The 15,917-nt window shown below is 46.6% G+C and overlaps 1 protein-coding gene across 3 annotated transcripts in view; it reads left to right on the top strand.

Moving 5' to 3' along the window:
* The first annotated feature begins 13,991 nt into the window (after positions 1–13,991).
* Positions 13,992–15,917, top strand: part of CA12 (carbonic anhydrase 12) — a 65,877-nt gene continuing 63,951 nt past the window's right edge. The window contains exon 1 of one of the 3 annotated variants that reach the window (XM_070378050.1): positions 13,992–14,729. In XM_070378050.1, the coding sequence (XP_070234151.1) occupies positions 14,645–14,729 (85 nt within the window). In that variant the 5' untranslated portion in view covers positions 13,992–14,644. The remainder of the gene's footprint in view (positions 14,730–15,917) is intronic. The other 2 variants (XM_070378048.1, XM_070378049.1) reach the window with 2 other exon arrangements.

Genomic DNA, 15,917 nt, shown 5'->3' with positions numbered 1-15,917 from the left:
GTGGGCAAGGATTCTTTAAAAAAAAAAGGCGGGGGGGAGCTGCCTAAAAAATACAACTATAGGCCAAGGAAAAAATTGAGGGATCTATTTTAAGATTAAATGATAATGACGGGTATCAATATCAACTGATGGGTGAAAAAGAGGAACACAATGAGGAAAATGTAATATTGAGAAATTATTAATGATTTTTGTGAGTGATAGCAACACCATGATTATGTTTTAAATAAGGGAGTCCTGGGGTCGGGGGAACTATGTATGCACATACAATTGGATATATCTCAAGAAGATTATGCTAAGTAAAAGCCACCACACATAAAAGATATATATTTTATGACCCTATAGATAAAATTCTTATAAAGTCTGAATAACCTATAATGACATTACACAGCTCACTGGCTCTTGGGCGGTGGGGGGATAGGTACTACAGGCTGAGGAATTAAAAAGGGGCACAAGAAGTCTTTGGGGGCACTAGAAGTGTTCTTCATCTTAATTATGATGATTTCAAGGATATAAACATATGTCAAAGCTTTTCAAATTAAGACACTTTAAATATGTACAGTTTACTGTATATCAAGTGTACCTCAATAAAGTTGTCAAAATGCAAAAATTATTTTTACAAAGGAAGTCCTTTTTAAAAGAGAGATATGTAAATAAAATAGTACAATGGTTCTCAGAGTGTAGCCCCTGGATTTGCAACATCCGTATCACCTGGAAACTTCTAGAAATACAAATTTTCAGCCTCACCCCAGACCCGCTGAGTCAGAAACTCTAGGGGTGGGGCTCAGCAATCTGTTTTAACAAGCCCCCCAGGGGATTCCACTGCTCACTCCAGTTTGACAACCACTTAAATAACGTGCGTGTATGCTCAGGGTCTCAGCCATGTCTGACTCTCTGCAAGCCCATAGACTAGAGCCCACCAGGTTCCTCTGTCCATGGAATCTTCCAGGCAAGAATACTGGCGCAGGTTCGTCTTGAATTTCTTTCAGAATAACCCGAGGAGGGGTGATAGCTGGTGCCGATATGTATGAAACAAACTGGATCATGAGTTGATCATTGTTGGAGCTGGGGTGATGGCTACCTGGGGGCTCATTACAACCATCCTCTACTGTTATATACATCTGGTAGTTTCCCATAATAACAGTTTTTAAAAATCTAACGTGTTTTTCCCCAGGGCCCCTTTCCTGCTCTGCCTCACTCCCCTTGGTCCCTTCTTTCCAGCTCTCCTGTCTCTGGAACATCCCCTCTTGACCTCAGAAATTGGCACTCTCCTTGTTCTTCTCAGGTGCCTCAAGTTTTCCCAACCCTCAAGGCTCCTTCTGCTCTTGCCCTCTCTCCCTGTCCTCCCAGCTAATGTTTTGAAGCGACCCATTCCTTATCATCAGTCACCACTTCTCTCAAAGTTCTTTTGCACACTCCAGTTTCTGTCCACTCTCTCTGGGTGCAGAACCAGATTTCTCAGAAGCACTGAGGACTGTCTTGCCCAAGACCTTTTCTCTGCACTTGCCACGTGTGATCTTTTTGCTGCTTTCATTGGCATCATTGATGTCCTCTTTTCCTGTGATAGTCTGTTGCTTCTTTTCTTTCTCTTAGAAAAAACAAGATGCTTGCCCCTTTAAATTTAAAAAAAAATTTTAACTTGACTGTTTTAATGTGTAACAGAATTGCTGATTTAAAAAAATCCAAATAATACAGTAGTGTAACAAGCACCACTGTTATCTTGTTCCCTGGGGCACTATAATTTATTTCCTACTACCCTAGGGGATCCCTCTGTGGGGTCTGAGTTCATTCCTCCTTGGTCTCTGCCTCAGCTTCCCTGGGAAAGCACTCACTCTATGGAGCTGGAAGACTGCTGCCCATTGACTCTTGAGGCTGAAGGATAGAGAAAGACTAAGGGAAAGGAGATGAAATAGAGAAGAGAGCAAGACAGAGCCACAGTAAATATGAGGAGGATGGCTGGCAGCCACCTGGAAGTAAGAAGAGAAATGAAATGTTCCTCACAGACGTCCAGCTCTGAGACTCCCCAATCCATTTTTTATTGAACATCTTTGTTTTCAGTCATGGCTCTTGGGCTCTTTCGGAGAAGGCGATGGCACCCCACTCCAGTACTCTTGCCTGGAAAATCCCATGGGCGGAGGAGCCTGGTAGGCTGCAGTCCATGGGGTCGCGAAGAGTTGGACACAACTGAGTGATTTCACTTTCACTTTTCACTTTCCTGCATTGGAGAAGGAAATGGCAACCCACTCCAGTGTTCTTGCCTGGAAAATCCCAGGGATGGGGGAGCCTGGTGGGCTGGCATCTATGGGGTCGCACAGAGTCGGACACGACTGAAGCAACTCAGCAGCAGCAGCAGCTTGGGCTCTTTGGGGATTCTCAGGTGGCACAGGAACCCCTGCCAATGCAGGAGATACAAGAGAGGCAGGTTTGATTCTTGGTTTGGGAAGATCCCTTGGAGGAGGACACGGCAACCCACTCCAGTATTCTTGCCTGGAGAATCCCATGGACAGAGGAGACTGGCCAACTATAGTCCACAGGGTTGCAAAGAGTCGGACACAACTGAAATGACTTAGTGCACACACTTGGGCTCTTTGAGGAGCTCTGAGGCCCAGAAGCTTAGCTTCTTCAGAGGAACTAGTGATAAGACACTGCTCAGCATGTAAAGTTAGAATGAAGACTCCCCATCACGCACGTGGCCACCTCTGCCCTCAGCTGTGAACCTGGATCCATCCTAAGGGCTCACTGCCCCCCACCCGGCCAGCACTGTGTGTGCAGTCACAAACTTGTCCCCAGAGACATCAAGCTGCTAACTTACTGACAATCTACCCCCGGTCATATTTATCTGAATCTGCTCAAATTGTGTTCTTATTGCTCTCCGAGGAGTTTCCTGAAAGTCATTCCAGAAACTTGACTCCCTGTTTTAAATTGCTTGCCTTGCCAGGCTTCATGACTTAGTGAAACTCTACTTAAGATATTTGTGATGTTACACATTTTTAAGGCTATGCAGAAATGTGGAAAAATCCTTACGACCCACTGTTAGTTTCCCAAAAAAGTAGCACACAAAATACAGTGTATTAACTTGGTAGTAACTTGGTAAATATTTTTTGTTGACATGGACAGGAATAAAAATGGAAGACACGAGAATGACATTATTGTCGGGTGGGACTGAGTGGTGGGAATTCTCCTCTATGAACTCCCTCTATATAGCTTTGTATATAAAAATCACTCAGCTGGGATGTTTCCCTGCGCTAGTTCAATGTTGAAAGTTCTGTTTCCAGGGTTCTGCTCAGTGTTATGTGGCAGCCTGGATGGGAGAGGAGTTTGGGGGAGAGTGGATACGTGTATATGTGTGGAGAGGAGTTCGGGGGAGAGTGGATACGTGTATATGTGTGGAGAGGAGTTCGGGGGACAGTGGATACGTGTATATGTGTGGAGAGGAGTTCGGGGGAGAGTGGATACGTGTATATGTGTGGAGAGGAGTTCGGGGGACAGTGGATACGTGTATATGTGTGGAGAGGAGTTCGGGGGAGAGTGGATACGTGTATATGTGTGGAGAGGAGTTTGGGGGAGAATGGATACGTGTATATGTGTGGAGAGGAGTTCGGGGGAGAGTGGATACGTGTATATGTGTGGAGAGGAGTTCGGGGGAGAGTGGATACGTGTATATGTGTGGAGAGGAGTTCGGGGGAGAGTGGATACGTGTATATGTGTGGAGAGGAGTTCGGGGGACAGTGGATACGTGTATATGTGTGGAGAGGAGTTCGGGGGAGAGTGGATACGTGTATATGTGTGGCTGAGTCCCTTTGTTGTTCACCTGAAACTACCACAACATTGTTAATCAGCTACACCCCGATAGAAAATAAGATGTTTAAATTTTTTTAAAAAGTTCTGTTTCCAGGGAACTTTAAAGGGAAGGGAGTGGGACAAGATAGGGGTAGGGGATTAAGAGGCACAAACATAGCAATGTATAAAGTAAATAAGCTACAAGGATATATTGTACAGCACAGGGAATACAGTCGGTATTTTATAGCAACTTTAAATGGAGCACTGAATTAGCATGTTATACACCTGAAACTAATATTGTAACTAAATTGTACTTCAGTTAAAAAAAAAAAAGTTCTGTTTCCAGTCTTGGCTGGCATGCTTTGTACAGCATCAGATTCTCTGTGTAGAGGCTACACAAGCAAACCCTGTTGCTCAGCCCCCAGGTGGAAGCCCTCGGTACCATCTTTCACTTCCCTGCATCTCCCCCTTTGTCCAGATAATGGCTACGAGTTCGAACTCTTCCTTCCAGAACTTTTCTCTGCCCTCTTCCCCACTTCTTAGCATTTCTCTCCTGCTGACAGCTAGTTATATGAGACCTATTATGATGGGATTTCTCCTACCCAAGATCTCTGAACTGATTTCTTTCCTGTGAACTGGGCCTGCGTCAACTTGTTTGTTCTGTCAGAGGAGGAATAAGCCCTGGGTTCCTTCTTATCACAGACATGTCTGATGCCTCCACTAAAAACCACCAACCAACTCAATGGTTACAGGTATCAATACACTTTATAATTCTGGAGTATAGTATCCTTCCTAAACCTCACAAAAAGAATTTTACAAATCCTCATTGGAATTAAGTGCTACAATCTCTATGATAAAAATGGAATGACTGAGGTATTGGAGCTATTTCCCCTTCCCATCCCCCCAGGGAAAACAGAAGTTGAAGAGTGCGCCTAAGTTTCTGAGTTTTCATTTTCTGATTCTTTGAATACCCTTTAAGGACTCTCTGCATCCTGTCCTCATTTCTACTACCCACGAAACCGTGTCAAGTCGAGAAAATAGATAGGCAACGTCAAAGACAAGTTTTGCATATCTGTGTTAAAAAAAAAAAAAAACTAGGATGTAGATATAACTAATCTAGTTATATTTTATTCCACTACAAAGTGAGCTCCAAACTCGTATTTCAAGGATGGGGAGGGAGACGGGCATGAAGAAGCAAGCTCTGGGTATGTGTATGTATAACTGAACCACTTTACTGTACGCCTGAGACTAACACAATAAATCAAGAATAGTCCAATATGAAATAAAAATTTTTTAAAAAGAAGCTATTAACAGCTCCATAAGTAAGACTTCTTATCTCAGTGGGTTTGCTATGCAGCCGCTCCCCAAGGAAGTATCTCTTGTTCGCTGGCTGTGTTGCCTTGGGTGAGAGAACTATGAGCTTTTGGCTGCCTGCCTGCCCTGCTGCTCATCAGATACACCTGCGCCCTTTCTCAGAGCTAGACAGAAAGCTGGATCCTTGACAGAGCTGACCTCTGGCCACAGAGGCGACCCGACCGGAGAGGTCTGTCAGGATGCTCACTGGCCTTCGTCTGTGCAGGCTATGCAGCTGACTGTGCCAGCGGCACTGGGCTTCCAGCCTCCTGAGGACTTCATCAGGCACTGCAACTGAAATAAGATGGCCGAGGGGCAGAAGAATCGCCCCACATGTTCCAGCACCCGATAACTAGGGGAGACGAGTGCAAACTGAAATGCAAGCATCTGGGGGGTGCTGGCCAGTCTTCTTTGAAAGGAACTGAAATGAGGGATCAGATCATACATTCCTGCCATTGCACAGAACTAGAGCATCCAAACAAGAGGAAATTGCCAGTTTACGCTGATAGAATGTGGCATCTCTGAACTCAAGAATACCTCCCAGCCCCATGAGTCTGGTGATAGGGCATTTACTGGGGACACGCGGTTCAGGTCTACTGAGTTAGAAGGCATCATTGCTTCAGCAGGAAGACTGGCTTGTTATGACAAAAGCTACATTCTTTGAGAGGCCAATGTATAGAACTGCAGGGAATGACACTTGGAAATCACTCATTCTTTCTTAGGGTTCATGAATTTGGTGTGATTGCTCAAACCAGAGAAGCTAATAGGGTTGCCCAAACTAGAAACTATGGGATGAAATAGTCTCCCCCTTCAGCCAGTCAAGACCTTTCTACAGCAGAGAACCACTGACATATCTACACAGCACGTATTATGAGCCACTGTGCTAAGTTCTCCTCATGCCTCGCTCATAATATTTATTCCTTCCTCCTGCTCTTTGGGATGTATTATATGGCCTTCATCTTTAAAAAAGTAGAAAACTGAGACTCAGAGAGGTTAAGTGACTTGCTCAAAATCACAAAGGAAGTGAGTGGTGGAGCTGAGTCTCAAAGCCCAGGTTCTTGAGATGCCAAAGTTCTTTCTCCTCCACCATTTGGTCTCCCTAACCATCAGTGAAGTTGTTAGAGTTGATATGAGGACTCTTTGCTTTATGGAGGTATCTGTGAGCTTGCTGGAATGTGGTCTGTGACTGCATTTTGGTTTAAAACACAGTGGTGAGAGAGGACAGTGCTGCAGACTGAGAGCGAGAACAGGATCTGGACCAAACCTCTGAGCTTAGAGGAGAGTGGGTCTAACCAGACAATGTGAAAGGAGAGATGGGCATGAGAAACCTTAAGCTATTATAGTCTAATGATATCTCCTAAGCAGTCTTGGCGTCAACTAACCATGGATTTCAGAATAATTCACCTGGAAAGAGATAACACATATTGCACCAAGGTTTATTTTCACTTGAAATGCAAACTTCCCTGTTATATAGGCTTTTGATTTATCATCATTTTTATCAGTCACACAGAGTGCTTTATAAAAGTCCCAGCAGAAAAAAATTAAAAAAAAAAAGTTCTGGTGAGAAGCCATTATTCCCTATTCGACAGAAGCAGCAATTGGGAGTCCATGGACAAATAATTGGACCAGAGTCACTAGTTACCATGGTAACTGGTGGCAGGGGCTGGGTAAGAACTTATGGCCCCTTGTTGGAATCCAGATTTCAGTTTAAGTTAGTAAACCAAGGCTGAGATCAAGACAACTTCCTTTTGTTTCAAGCCCACACTCAGGAGTATCTTATATATGTCAGATGCTTTTGTTTTCCAACGTACTTTCCCATATGTGGTCTCATTCTACATCCATCACCTTGGCTGGGCTTAGACACTCTTATTTCAACTTACAGGTCAGAAAACTAAGGCACATACTGGGCTAGAGACTTGCTAAGGGCCCAGAGCTGGTTCCTGGCAGAGTCAAGAGTCTGGCTTTCTTTTCTGTGGGTCACATTGCCCTCCACCTGATCCTGCCTGAAACTGAGCACGGTAGCTAGGGTTCATACAGAGGTTATGACTCTAAGCCACAACTGCAAAAGTGAAAAAAAAAGATGTGAAGAAAGTAGCAAAAGTGATTGCATTTTCAAAGACCTTGACACTTGTACTGGGATCAACAGGTCCATGCACACCTTGGCTTTTTGTTCCCTCAGCCAACGCCCAGGCCAAGCATTCTCTTAGCCTTTTCCTTACTTTCTTCCTTTCCTCTACCTCACCTTCCCTTCACACTCCCTTTACCTGGTCAAAGCAGAGCTCATTAATATAACAAAGAATTACATGGTTGGGCTCATAGTCTCCTTTGCTAGAGAACTTATTGAATCAAAGCTCTGTGGTCTCAGGTTCCTCATATCCCATTTGGGCAGATGCTCTATGCAGTGATCAGAGTTCAGGGTCTCTCAGCATCCCTCCCCATGGCACTTGGGGAGAAGCATACAGTCGGGTCCTGGGCAGAGCATCATGTGATTGCTAGAAGTGGCTCGCTGTACCCCAGATCAACAAAACACAATCACAGCATCTAGAATCCACATCTCAGAGGGACCCAGAAATACAGCACCTCATTTGAGGCATTTGTTACCGCAGCCATGGAAAATGCTTGCCTGGGCCTTGGAGACAGACAATTGTTGTTGCTATTCAGTTGCTAAGTCATACCCGACTCTGCGACCCCATGGACTACAGCATGCCAGGCTTCCCTGTCCTTCACTATCTCCTAGAGTTTGCTCAAACTCAAGTCCATTGAGTTGGTGATGCTACCCAACCATCTTATCTTCTGCTGCCCTCTTGCCTTAAATCTTTCTAGAAAATTATCTGGTTGAAAATTCAGTCTCTGTTACTCAAGCCTTGTGAACCTGTGCAAGGAAGGGATTTTAGTTTTCCAAGCCTCATGTGTCTCTTCCATGATACAGCAAGCATAACACTAATCCCCATGGGTTGTTGTAAGAATAAACTGTCTGGCAAACAGTAGGCACTCAAGAAATGTTAGATCTCCTCCCACGAGCCTTTTCTTTTGCCCCATCCAAAGGGGCTTTCCTCATTGACTGACACTATTTGAAGAATGAATTCTCACCTTAAGAAATAAAAATCTCTGTACTCTAATCTTTATGCCTGAAAAGCCAATGGTTAGCTTGTGTAAGGGGCAAATCCTGCCAGACGGCACCAGCTTTGAAAAAGAAGAGCCTGGCATTAGCTGTGCATTTCAGAGGCTTTAGGAAGTCACAGAGTCTCACCCTTACACAGATGATGTGGTCCCTCACAGCCCCAGGACAGAGTGGGACTCTTCTGATTATACATCAAGCTTATTACAATCCTTTTGGGTTGGCCGAAACGTTTGTTTGGGGTTGGCAAAAGAACGTCTCAGCCAACCCAATAATTACATTAATATTTATGACATGGTTTGTTTTATGTTTACACATTCTCTGAGCAAGGACTATGCCTGGCACAGTGCCTGGCACATAAAGGGTGAATGAATGAATGAAGTTTCCACCCACTTTATCTCATTTCAGCCATATATCAGTACTGTTGATGACCCTGGAGCCAAGATGACAATCTGTACTTTAGAGATGAGGATACTGAAGTTCAGAGAAGTTGCACCACTGTCAAGGCCATCCAGTAAGTGGTGGGGCAGACACTTCAGTCCAGACCTCTTGACACAAAATCCGGTATACTTTTCTTCCACTCCTCTGCCCTTTGACTCATCAGCCTCACCCTCCTATTGATATACACATAGTAACATTTGAGAGAAGCTCTGCTCCCTGGAACCTTCCATCTGGGTGTGCCGTTCGTTGGCCTGGTACTATCTCTTGAGAACTGACAGTCCACTTTCTGCCTTAATCCATTGAGTAATGGGCTGTTTATCGACTGACAACAACCTCATCTGCTGCTGGCAAGGCAATCCATACATATTCAGTTGCACAGGGCCCAGTAAGCCTCCGGCAGGGAGGGTTTCCAGAGTTGGGGTCTAAAGCTGGTTAGGTTTGTGCTGTTTGCTGAGGTACGGAAGGGAGAGGCTTGATATTCAGCTTCAATGTTTCATAAGTTTGATCATATCATTCATTTCTGTTTACTTTCCCTCCCGCTGATATCAGATTAAAATTTAAAAAAAGAAACAAACCCACTATTGTAGGTCAATTACACTTCAAACAAACAAACCCATAGAAAAAGAGATCAGATTTCTGGTTATTAGAGGTAGAGGGGCAGGGGAATTGGATGAAGGCAGTCAAAAGGCATAAATTTCCAGTTAAAAGGTTAATTAGGGCTTCCCAGGTGGCACTTGTGGTAATGAACCTGCCTGCTGATGCAGGAGATATGAGAGATGGCAGTTTGATTCTTGGGTTGGGAAGATCCCCTGGAGGAGGGCATGGCAACCCACTTCAGGATTCTTGCCTGGAGAATCCCATGGACAGAGGAGGCTGGTGGGCTACAGACCAGAGGGTCGCAAAGAGTCGGACACAACTGAAGCGACTTAGCATGCATGCATGCAAATCTAAATTATGCTGAATTGATTCATAGTGCTTTTTACGTCTACTATATCCTTCTACTTCTCTGTATGTTCAATTAATTTTTGAGAGTTTGACGTTGAAACTCCAACTAAAAATCTTATCTACCTAAAAAATAATTGTAATATATAGTGGAACTATATGTAACCTTGTTCTGTATTTTCCAAGTCTACTGTTATACTTTTATAATAAAAAAAGATTAATAATAGGGATGTAAGGTACAAAATGACAAATCTAACACTGCTGTATGTTATATATGAAAGTTTTTAGGGTAAATCTTAAGAGGTCTCATCAGAAGGAAAAAAAATATTTCCTTTTTTCTTTTGTTTTGTACATATACCAGACAATGGATGTTCACTAAACTTATTGTGGAAATCATTTCATGATGTATGTAAATGAAATCATTAGGCTGTATACCTTAAAATTATACAGAGCTATGTATCAATTATATCTCAATAAAACTAGAAAGAAAAAAACAAAGCACTTAGAACAATTGGGTCTCTGTTTATATTCTCAATCCTCTTTTAATTGCTATCCATTCTTTACCAATTAACCAGATCTTTGATCTAGCTATGCAATAAACATCCCAACCCTCTCCTTTCTCTCCATCAAACTCAGTTCACAGTTCAGTTCAGTTGCTCAGTCGTGTCCGACTCTTTGCGACCCCATGAATTGCAGCACGCCAGGCCTCCCTGTCCATCACCAACTCCCGGAGTTCACTCAGACTCACGTCCATCGAGTCAGTGATGCCATCCAGCCATCTCATCCTCTGTCGTCCCCTTCTCCTCCTGCCCCCAATCCCTCCCAGCATCAGAGTCTTTTCCAAGGAGTCAACTCTTCACATGAGGTGGCCAAAGTACTGGAGTTTCAGCTTCAGCATCATTCCCTCCAAAGAAATCCCAGGGCTGATCTCCTTCAGAATGGACTGGTTGGATCTCCTTGCAGTCCAAGGGACTCTCAAGAAGCTTCTCCAACACCACACTTCAAAAGCATCAATTCTTCAGCGCTCAGCCTTCTTCACAGTCCAATTCTCACATCCATACATGACCACAGGAAAAACCAAAGCCTTGACTAGACGGACCTTTGTCGGCAAAGTAATGTCTCTGCTTTTGAATATGCTATCTAGGTTGGTCATAACTTTCCTCCCAAGGAGTAAGCGTCTTTTAATTTCATGGCTGCAGTCACTATCTGCAGTGATTTTGGAGCCCAAAAAAATAAAGTCTGACACTGCTTCCACTGTTTCCCCATCTATTTCCCATGAAGTGATGGGACCGGATGCCATAATCTTTGTTTTCTGAATGTTGAGCTTTAAGCCAACTTTTTCACTCTCCACTTTCACTTTCATCAAGAGGCTTTTTAGTTCCTCTTTACTTTCTGCCATAAGGGTGGTGTCATCTGGATATTTGAGGTTACTGATATTTCTCCCACCAATCTTGATTCCAGCTTGTGTTTCTTCCAGTCCAGCGTTTCTCATGATGTACTCTGCATATAAGTTAAATAAGCAGGGTGATGATATACAGCCTTGACATACTCCTTTTCCTATTTGGAACCAGTCTGTTGTTCCATGTCCAGTTCTAACTGTTGCTTCCTGACCTGCATACAAATTTCTCAAGAGGTAGGTCAGGTGGTCTGGTATTCCCATCTCTTTCACAATTTTCCATAGTTTATTGTGATCCACACAGTCAAAGGCTTTGGCATAGTCAATAAAGCAGAAACAGATGTTTTTCTGGAACTCTCTTGCTTTTTTCATGATCCAGCGGATGTTGGCAATTTGATCTCTGGTTCCTCTGCCTTTTCTAAAAGGAGCTTGAACATCAGGAAGTTCACGGTTCACATATTGCTGAAGCCTGTCTTGGAGAATTTTGAGCCGCACTAAGGGCAGGCGGCAGCGACCAGCGCACTAAGCGCGGCCGAGAGGAGCCACCCCACGTCCGAGGTCAGGGACAGAAGCCGGGAGGACCCCATGCCCGAAGGGCGGCGGCCAAGAGGAGTTACCCCACGTCCGTGGTCAGGGGCAGTGGCCGAGTGCCAGACTGCGACGGCGCAGGAACGGCCAAAAGGAGCTACCCTGCGTCCGAGATCAGGGGCGGCAGCCAAGAGGAGCTACCCAGGGTCCAAGGTCAGAGGCGGTGACGAGAGGAGTTACCCCAGGCCTGAGGCCAGGGGCGGCGGCTGGGAGGTCCAACCCCACGTCCAGGGAGCCGTGGCTGTGCAGGAGCAGGAGGGCCTAGAGGAGCTATCCCACGTTGAAGGTCAGGAAGGGCAGCGGTGAGGAGATACACCTGTCCAAGAGAAGGAGCAGCGGCTGCGCTTTGCTGGAGCAGCCGTGAAGAGATACCCAACGCCCAAGGTAAGAGAAACCCAAGTAAGACGGTAGGTGTTGCAAGAGGGCATCAGAGGGCAGACACACTGAAACCATACTCACAGAAAACTAGTCAATCTAATCACATAGGACCACAGCCTTGTCTAACTCAGTGAAACTCAGTTCACAACATCCTGTTAAATCCATCCCCTTTTTAAACTTCTCCATCTCTGGGGATCCTTGGGGAACACTTAGAGATGCATGCTCAAGAAGAAACTGGACTTACTGTTTAGCCAGACAGAATGGAATGGGAGTAATAAAATGTGTGTGCCCGACCCAGCTTCCTTTGAACTAGTGGTGAAATGTGGGGTGAATGATTTCACTTCCATGGTGTGCATTTCTGAACCTGCAGCAGCTCCTCCCCAACCTCTTGTATTCCTCTAGTGCACTTCATCTTGTAAAGACCTTGATGACGAATCAGAGACATGAATGTCTTAAGAATGATAGTGAAACGCTCACTCACCACCCTAGAGGTGTGGCTCTTGATCAAGAGTTATAAGCAGAAAAGTTCATCCCTAAGCCTACCGTGGTTTGAAAGTGCTTGTAACAAGACTGCCTTTGTAACAACTTCCTCAACAAGATTTCATAGCCCTTTATTAACCCAAACAATGGCTGAGCAGATATGAACAGAACAGTAGCACCCCTTGAATTGTGGGTGGCATGTGCTTCCTGTGTCTTCAGCAGAAAAGCTGGTCTGTCCTTCCAAAACTACCACGGACAAGCAGCTTCATCAGTCATTGAGGCCAGCCTGAGAGCCCACTTGGACCGAGGTCAGCACAGACCAGAGAGGTGAGGGCTGGTCACCAACTGTGGCCAAGAGAAGAGGGTAGAATGATTCAGGTCACAAAACCAGGGGTCCTGTACCAGGGCTGGGGGTGGGCACGCTTCAGCAGACCATGTGATCTGAACAATGCCTGTGGGCGGCAGGGAGCCAAGAGAATAGGCAGAGTCACTGAGCAGGAAGGAAACAGAGCCAAACCACCGGGACCAGACACAGTCAGAGGACCCACAGAAGTCAGAAGCACCAATAACAAGACTGGTGGTGGGAACAGCAAGTGTCAGTAGCAGCAGCAGGAAAATTCAATGAACGCCAGAGGCAGCACTTTAGTAAGACCTTTGACTTCACGACTGAACGTGGACTAAATACAAGGGGGATCAGACAACAAGTATCAGCATGTGACTAGATGGAGACCTGGATTTGATCCCTGGGTAGGGAAGATTTTCTGGAGAAGGAAATGGCAACCCATGCTAGTATTCCTGCCTGAGAATCCCATGAACAGAGGAGTCTGGCAGGCTACAGTCCATGGGGTCCCAAAGAGTCAGACACAAGTGAGCAACTAACTTTAACACACTGTATATATATTTAAAAGAATATAGACATGCGAGGCAAGTGGGCAAAAATGAGCAACAGGTGCTGATAACAACACCAACATGAATCTGAGCCAAGAGGCAAAATGCCTGGTACACAGTCTTACACTGAGTGACCTGCATGCTAAGTCGCTTCAGTCAGGTCCAACTCTTTGAGACCCTTTGAGAGCCCACCAGGTTCCTCTGTCCATGGGATTCTCCAGGCAAGAATACTGGAGTGGGTTGCCATTCCCTCCTCCAGGGGATCTTTCCAACCCAGGGATCGAACCAGCATCTCTAATGTCTCCCAGATTGGTAGGCAGGCTCTTTACCACTAGTGCCACCTGGGAAATCAAGTAGGAGCTCAAGAAATCATGCAAGTCCCTTTCTTTCATCCAAGTGCCCAGAAAAGGGACCCCCTCCTTCCTCCCCAGCTTCCTAGAGAAAGACTGATATTATGAACTAGTTATATCTGCTCTGAGGTGAAAGTCTGATTGCTTAGCAAAGCTGTTCATTTCTTCTTTTTACCTACGTATCTATTTCTATTTCACAGTGCACCCTCAACCCCGAGCTATTTACCTGTTAATTTCTTTGCGTCTATATTTCAAAGGTAAGACCTTTTCAGGACTTTTCTGTGAATTGACTGTACAGTCCACAGAAATTCTGAATTTGAATGCAGCCCACCCTCCTAATCCATAGGTGTCTCGTCCAGTCCGTAAGGTGTGCCCAGTCCAGGCAAGCACACGATGGAGGCACAGAAAGAGTCTCTGGCCCAGACTGGTATTGTACTTAGGAGGCTTCTCAAGTAGAGGCAATGACAGTCCAAGGTCGTGGCCACTGAAGCGCGTCTCTGGACGCACCCCTCCCCACTGGGTCCAGGCAGGCGTATCTCTCCCCCGCCCGCCCGCGGCTTCCACGGAGAACTGGGTTCCGCGCCAGCCCCGGCTCGAGGAGCGGCCGGACCACTGCCCCGCGGAGAGCGGCTGAAGTCAGGGTTACAACTCACCTTGGACCTGGGGCGCCAGACCTCCTGTAGGCAGGGCGTTCTCCCCCCACCCCACCCCCCACCCCCGGTGACATCATCTGTTTGGGGCTGAGTCGCTCCATAAAAGCAGCCCGCGGGAGGCCAGGAGCCCAAAGAACAGAGGTGCTGGCCGCGACGCCCTGGCTGCGCTCACAAGACCCCGGTGAGAGCCGTGCCGGTCCCAGCGCCCGAGCCAGAGGGCGAGAAGGAGCTCAGCCGCCCGCAACCCGCGCTCTCCGCCCGCGCCGGGAGCCGCCCGAAGATGCCTCTCCGCAGCCTACACGCGGCGGCCGTGCTCCTGCTCGTGGCCTTAAAGGAACAGCCTTCCAGCCCAGCCCCGCTCAACGGTAAAGTTTCTTTTGCCTCTTCTTTTCGAACAATCCCGAGCGCTCAGCCACACCTGGGCAGGAGGAGTCCTCACGCGGCTCGTTAAAGTAAAATCATTTGCGGGGAGCCGAGAAGGACCTGCAGGGTCTCCAACAGCACGTTTTTACAAAGGATGCTTCATTTTCCTTTGGAATGCAGGATCCTTTCTGGTTTCGCAGGGTGGGCGGGGTAGTGGGGGAGCGGTTTGCCGCACATTGTCCTCGCATTAAAGTAGGTTTCTGGGAGTACATCCCCCAACACCCACCCGCAGCGCTGGAGAAGTGGCTTGGGAATTTGCTAACCCGGGTAGGAGAAACAGAACTAGGAGGTAAAATATTGTGCCCCGATCCACATGCAGGCGGCAGAGGAGTGTCTGGGGTGTTCCTGAGCAGCCTTTATACCAGGGAGGGTTCGCACAGCGGTGGGTGCTTTCCTTTGGAGGAGAGACTCTTTACCATTAAGTTTTACCTCCAAGTCAAAGAGATGATGCACCTCATCCTAATCACCGTTTTTCTCCAGAAGGGCTCTACTACTCTGAAGTTGTACGTGTGTGCGCGACGTGCCCTCAGACGAGCGTGCATAAACTTATTTCTGAGTGTAGTTAGGGCTTTGAACCCTGAACAGATGGAGGCTGGTGCTGCCCAGCCAGTAGCAGGAGATGGTAGAAGGGCTTGTGTCTGGGAGGTGAGTTGCAGCCAGCAGCTGTGGTGTTAGTTGCTCAGTTGTGTCCCACTTTTTTGGACCCCATGGACTGTAACCCCCGAGGCATCTCTGTCCATGGAATTCCCCAGGCAAGAATACTGGAGTGGGTTGCCATGCCCTCCTTGAGGGGATCTTCCCGATCCAGGGATCGAACCTGGCTCTCCTGTGTGTCCCGCATTGTAGGCGGATCCTTACCCTCTGAGCCATCAGGGAAGCCGGTAGACAGCCAGCAGCTAAGTGAGGGCTTCTGCCTGGGTCTCCACAGCTGGGTGAGCCCTTTTCTGGAGGAGTAGATGGTGACTTACAGAAACTTCCTGAGTAACAGATGGTGGCTAGTGCCCTTGACAGAGTTTGCCCCAAATGTTTGTATGGACATTTATTTGTAGGTGCCACCGTTCCTGCTGCTGCTGCTAAGTCGCTTCAGTCGTGTCCGACTCTGTGCGACCCCATAGACGGCAGCCTACCAG

Source organism: Bos mutus, chromosome 10, assembly GCF_027580195.1.
Source record: "Bos mutus isolate GX-2022 chromosome 10, NWIPB_WYAK_1.1, whole genome shotgun sequence".
Taxonomy (NCBI): Eukaryota; Metazoa; Chordata; class Mammalia; order Artiodactyla; family Bovidae; genus Bos; species Bos mutus.
Note: the sequence above shows the minus strand (reverse complement) of the source record. Positions and strands in the feature narration are given on the sequence as shown.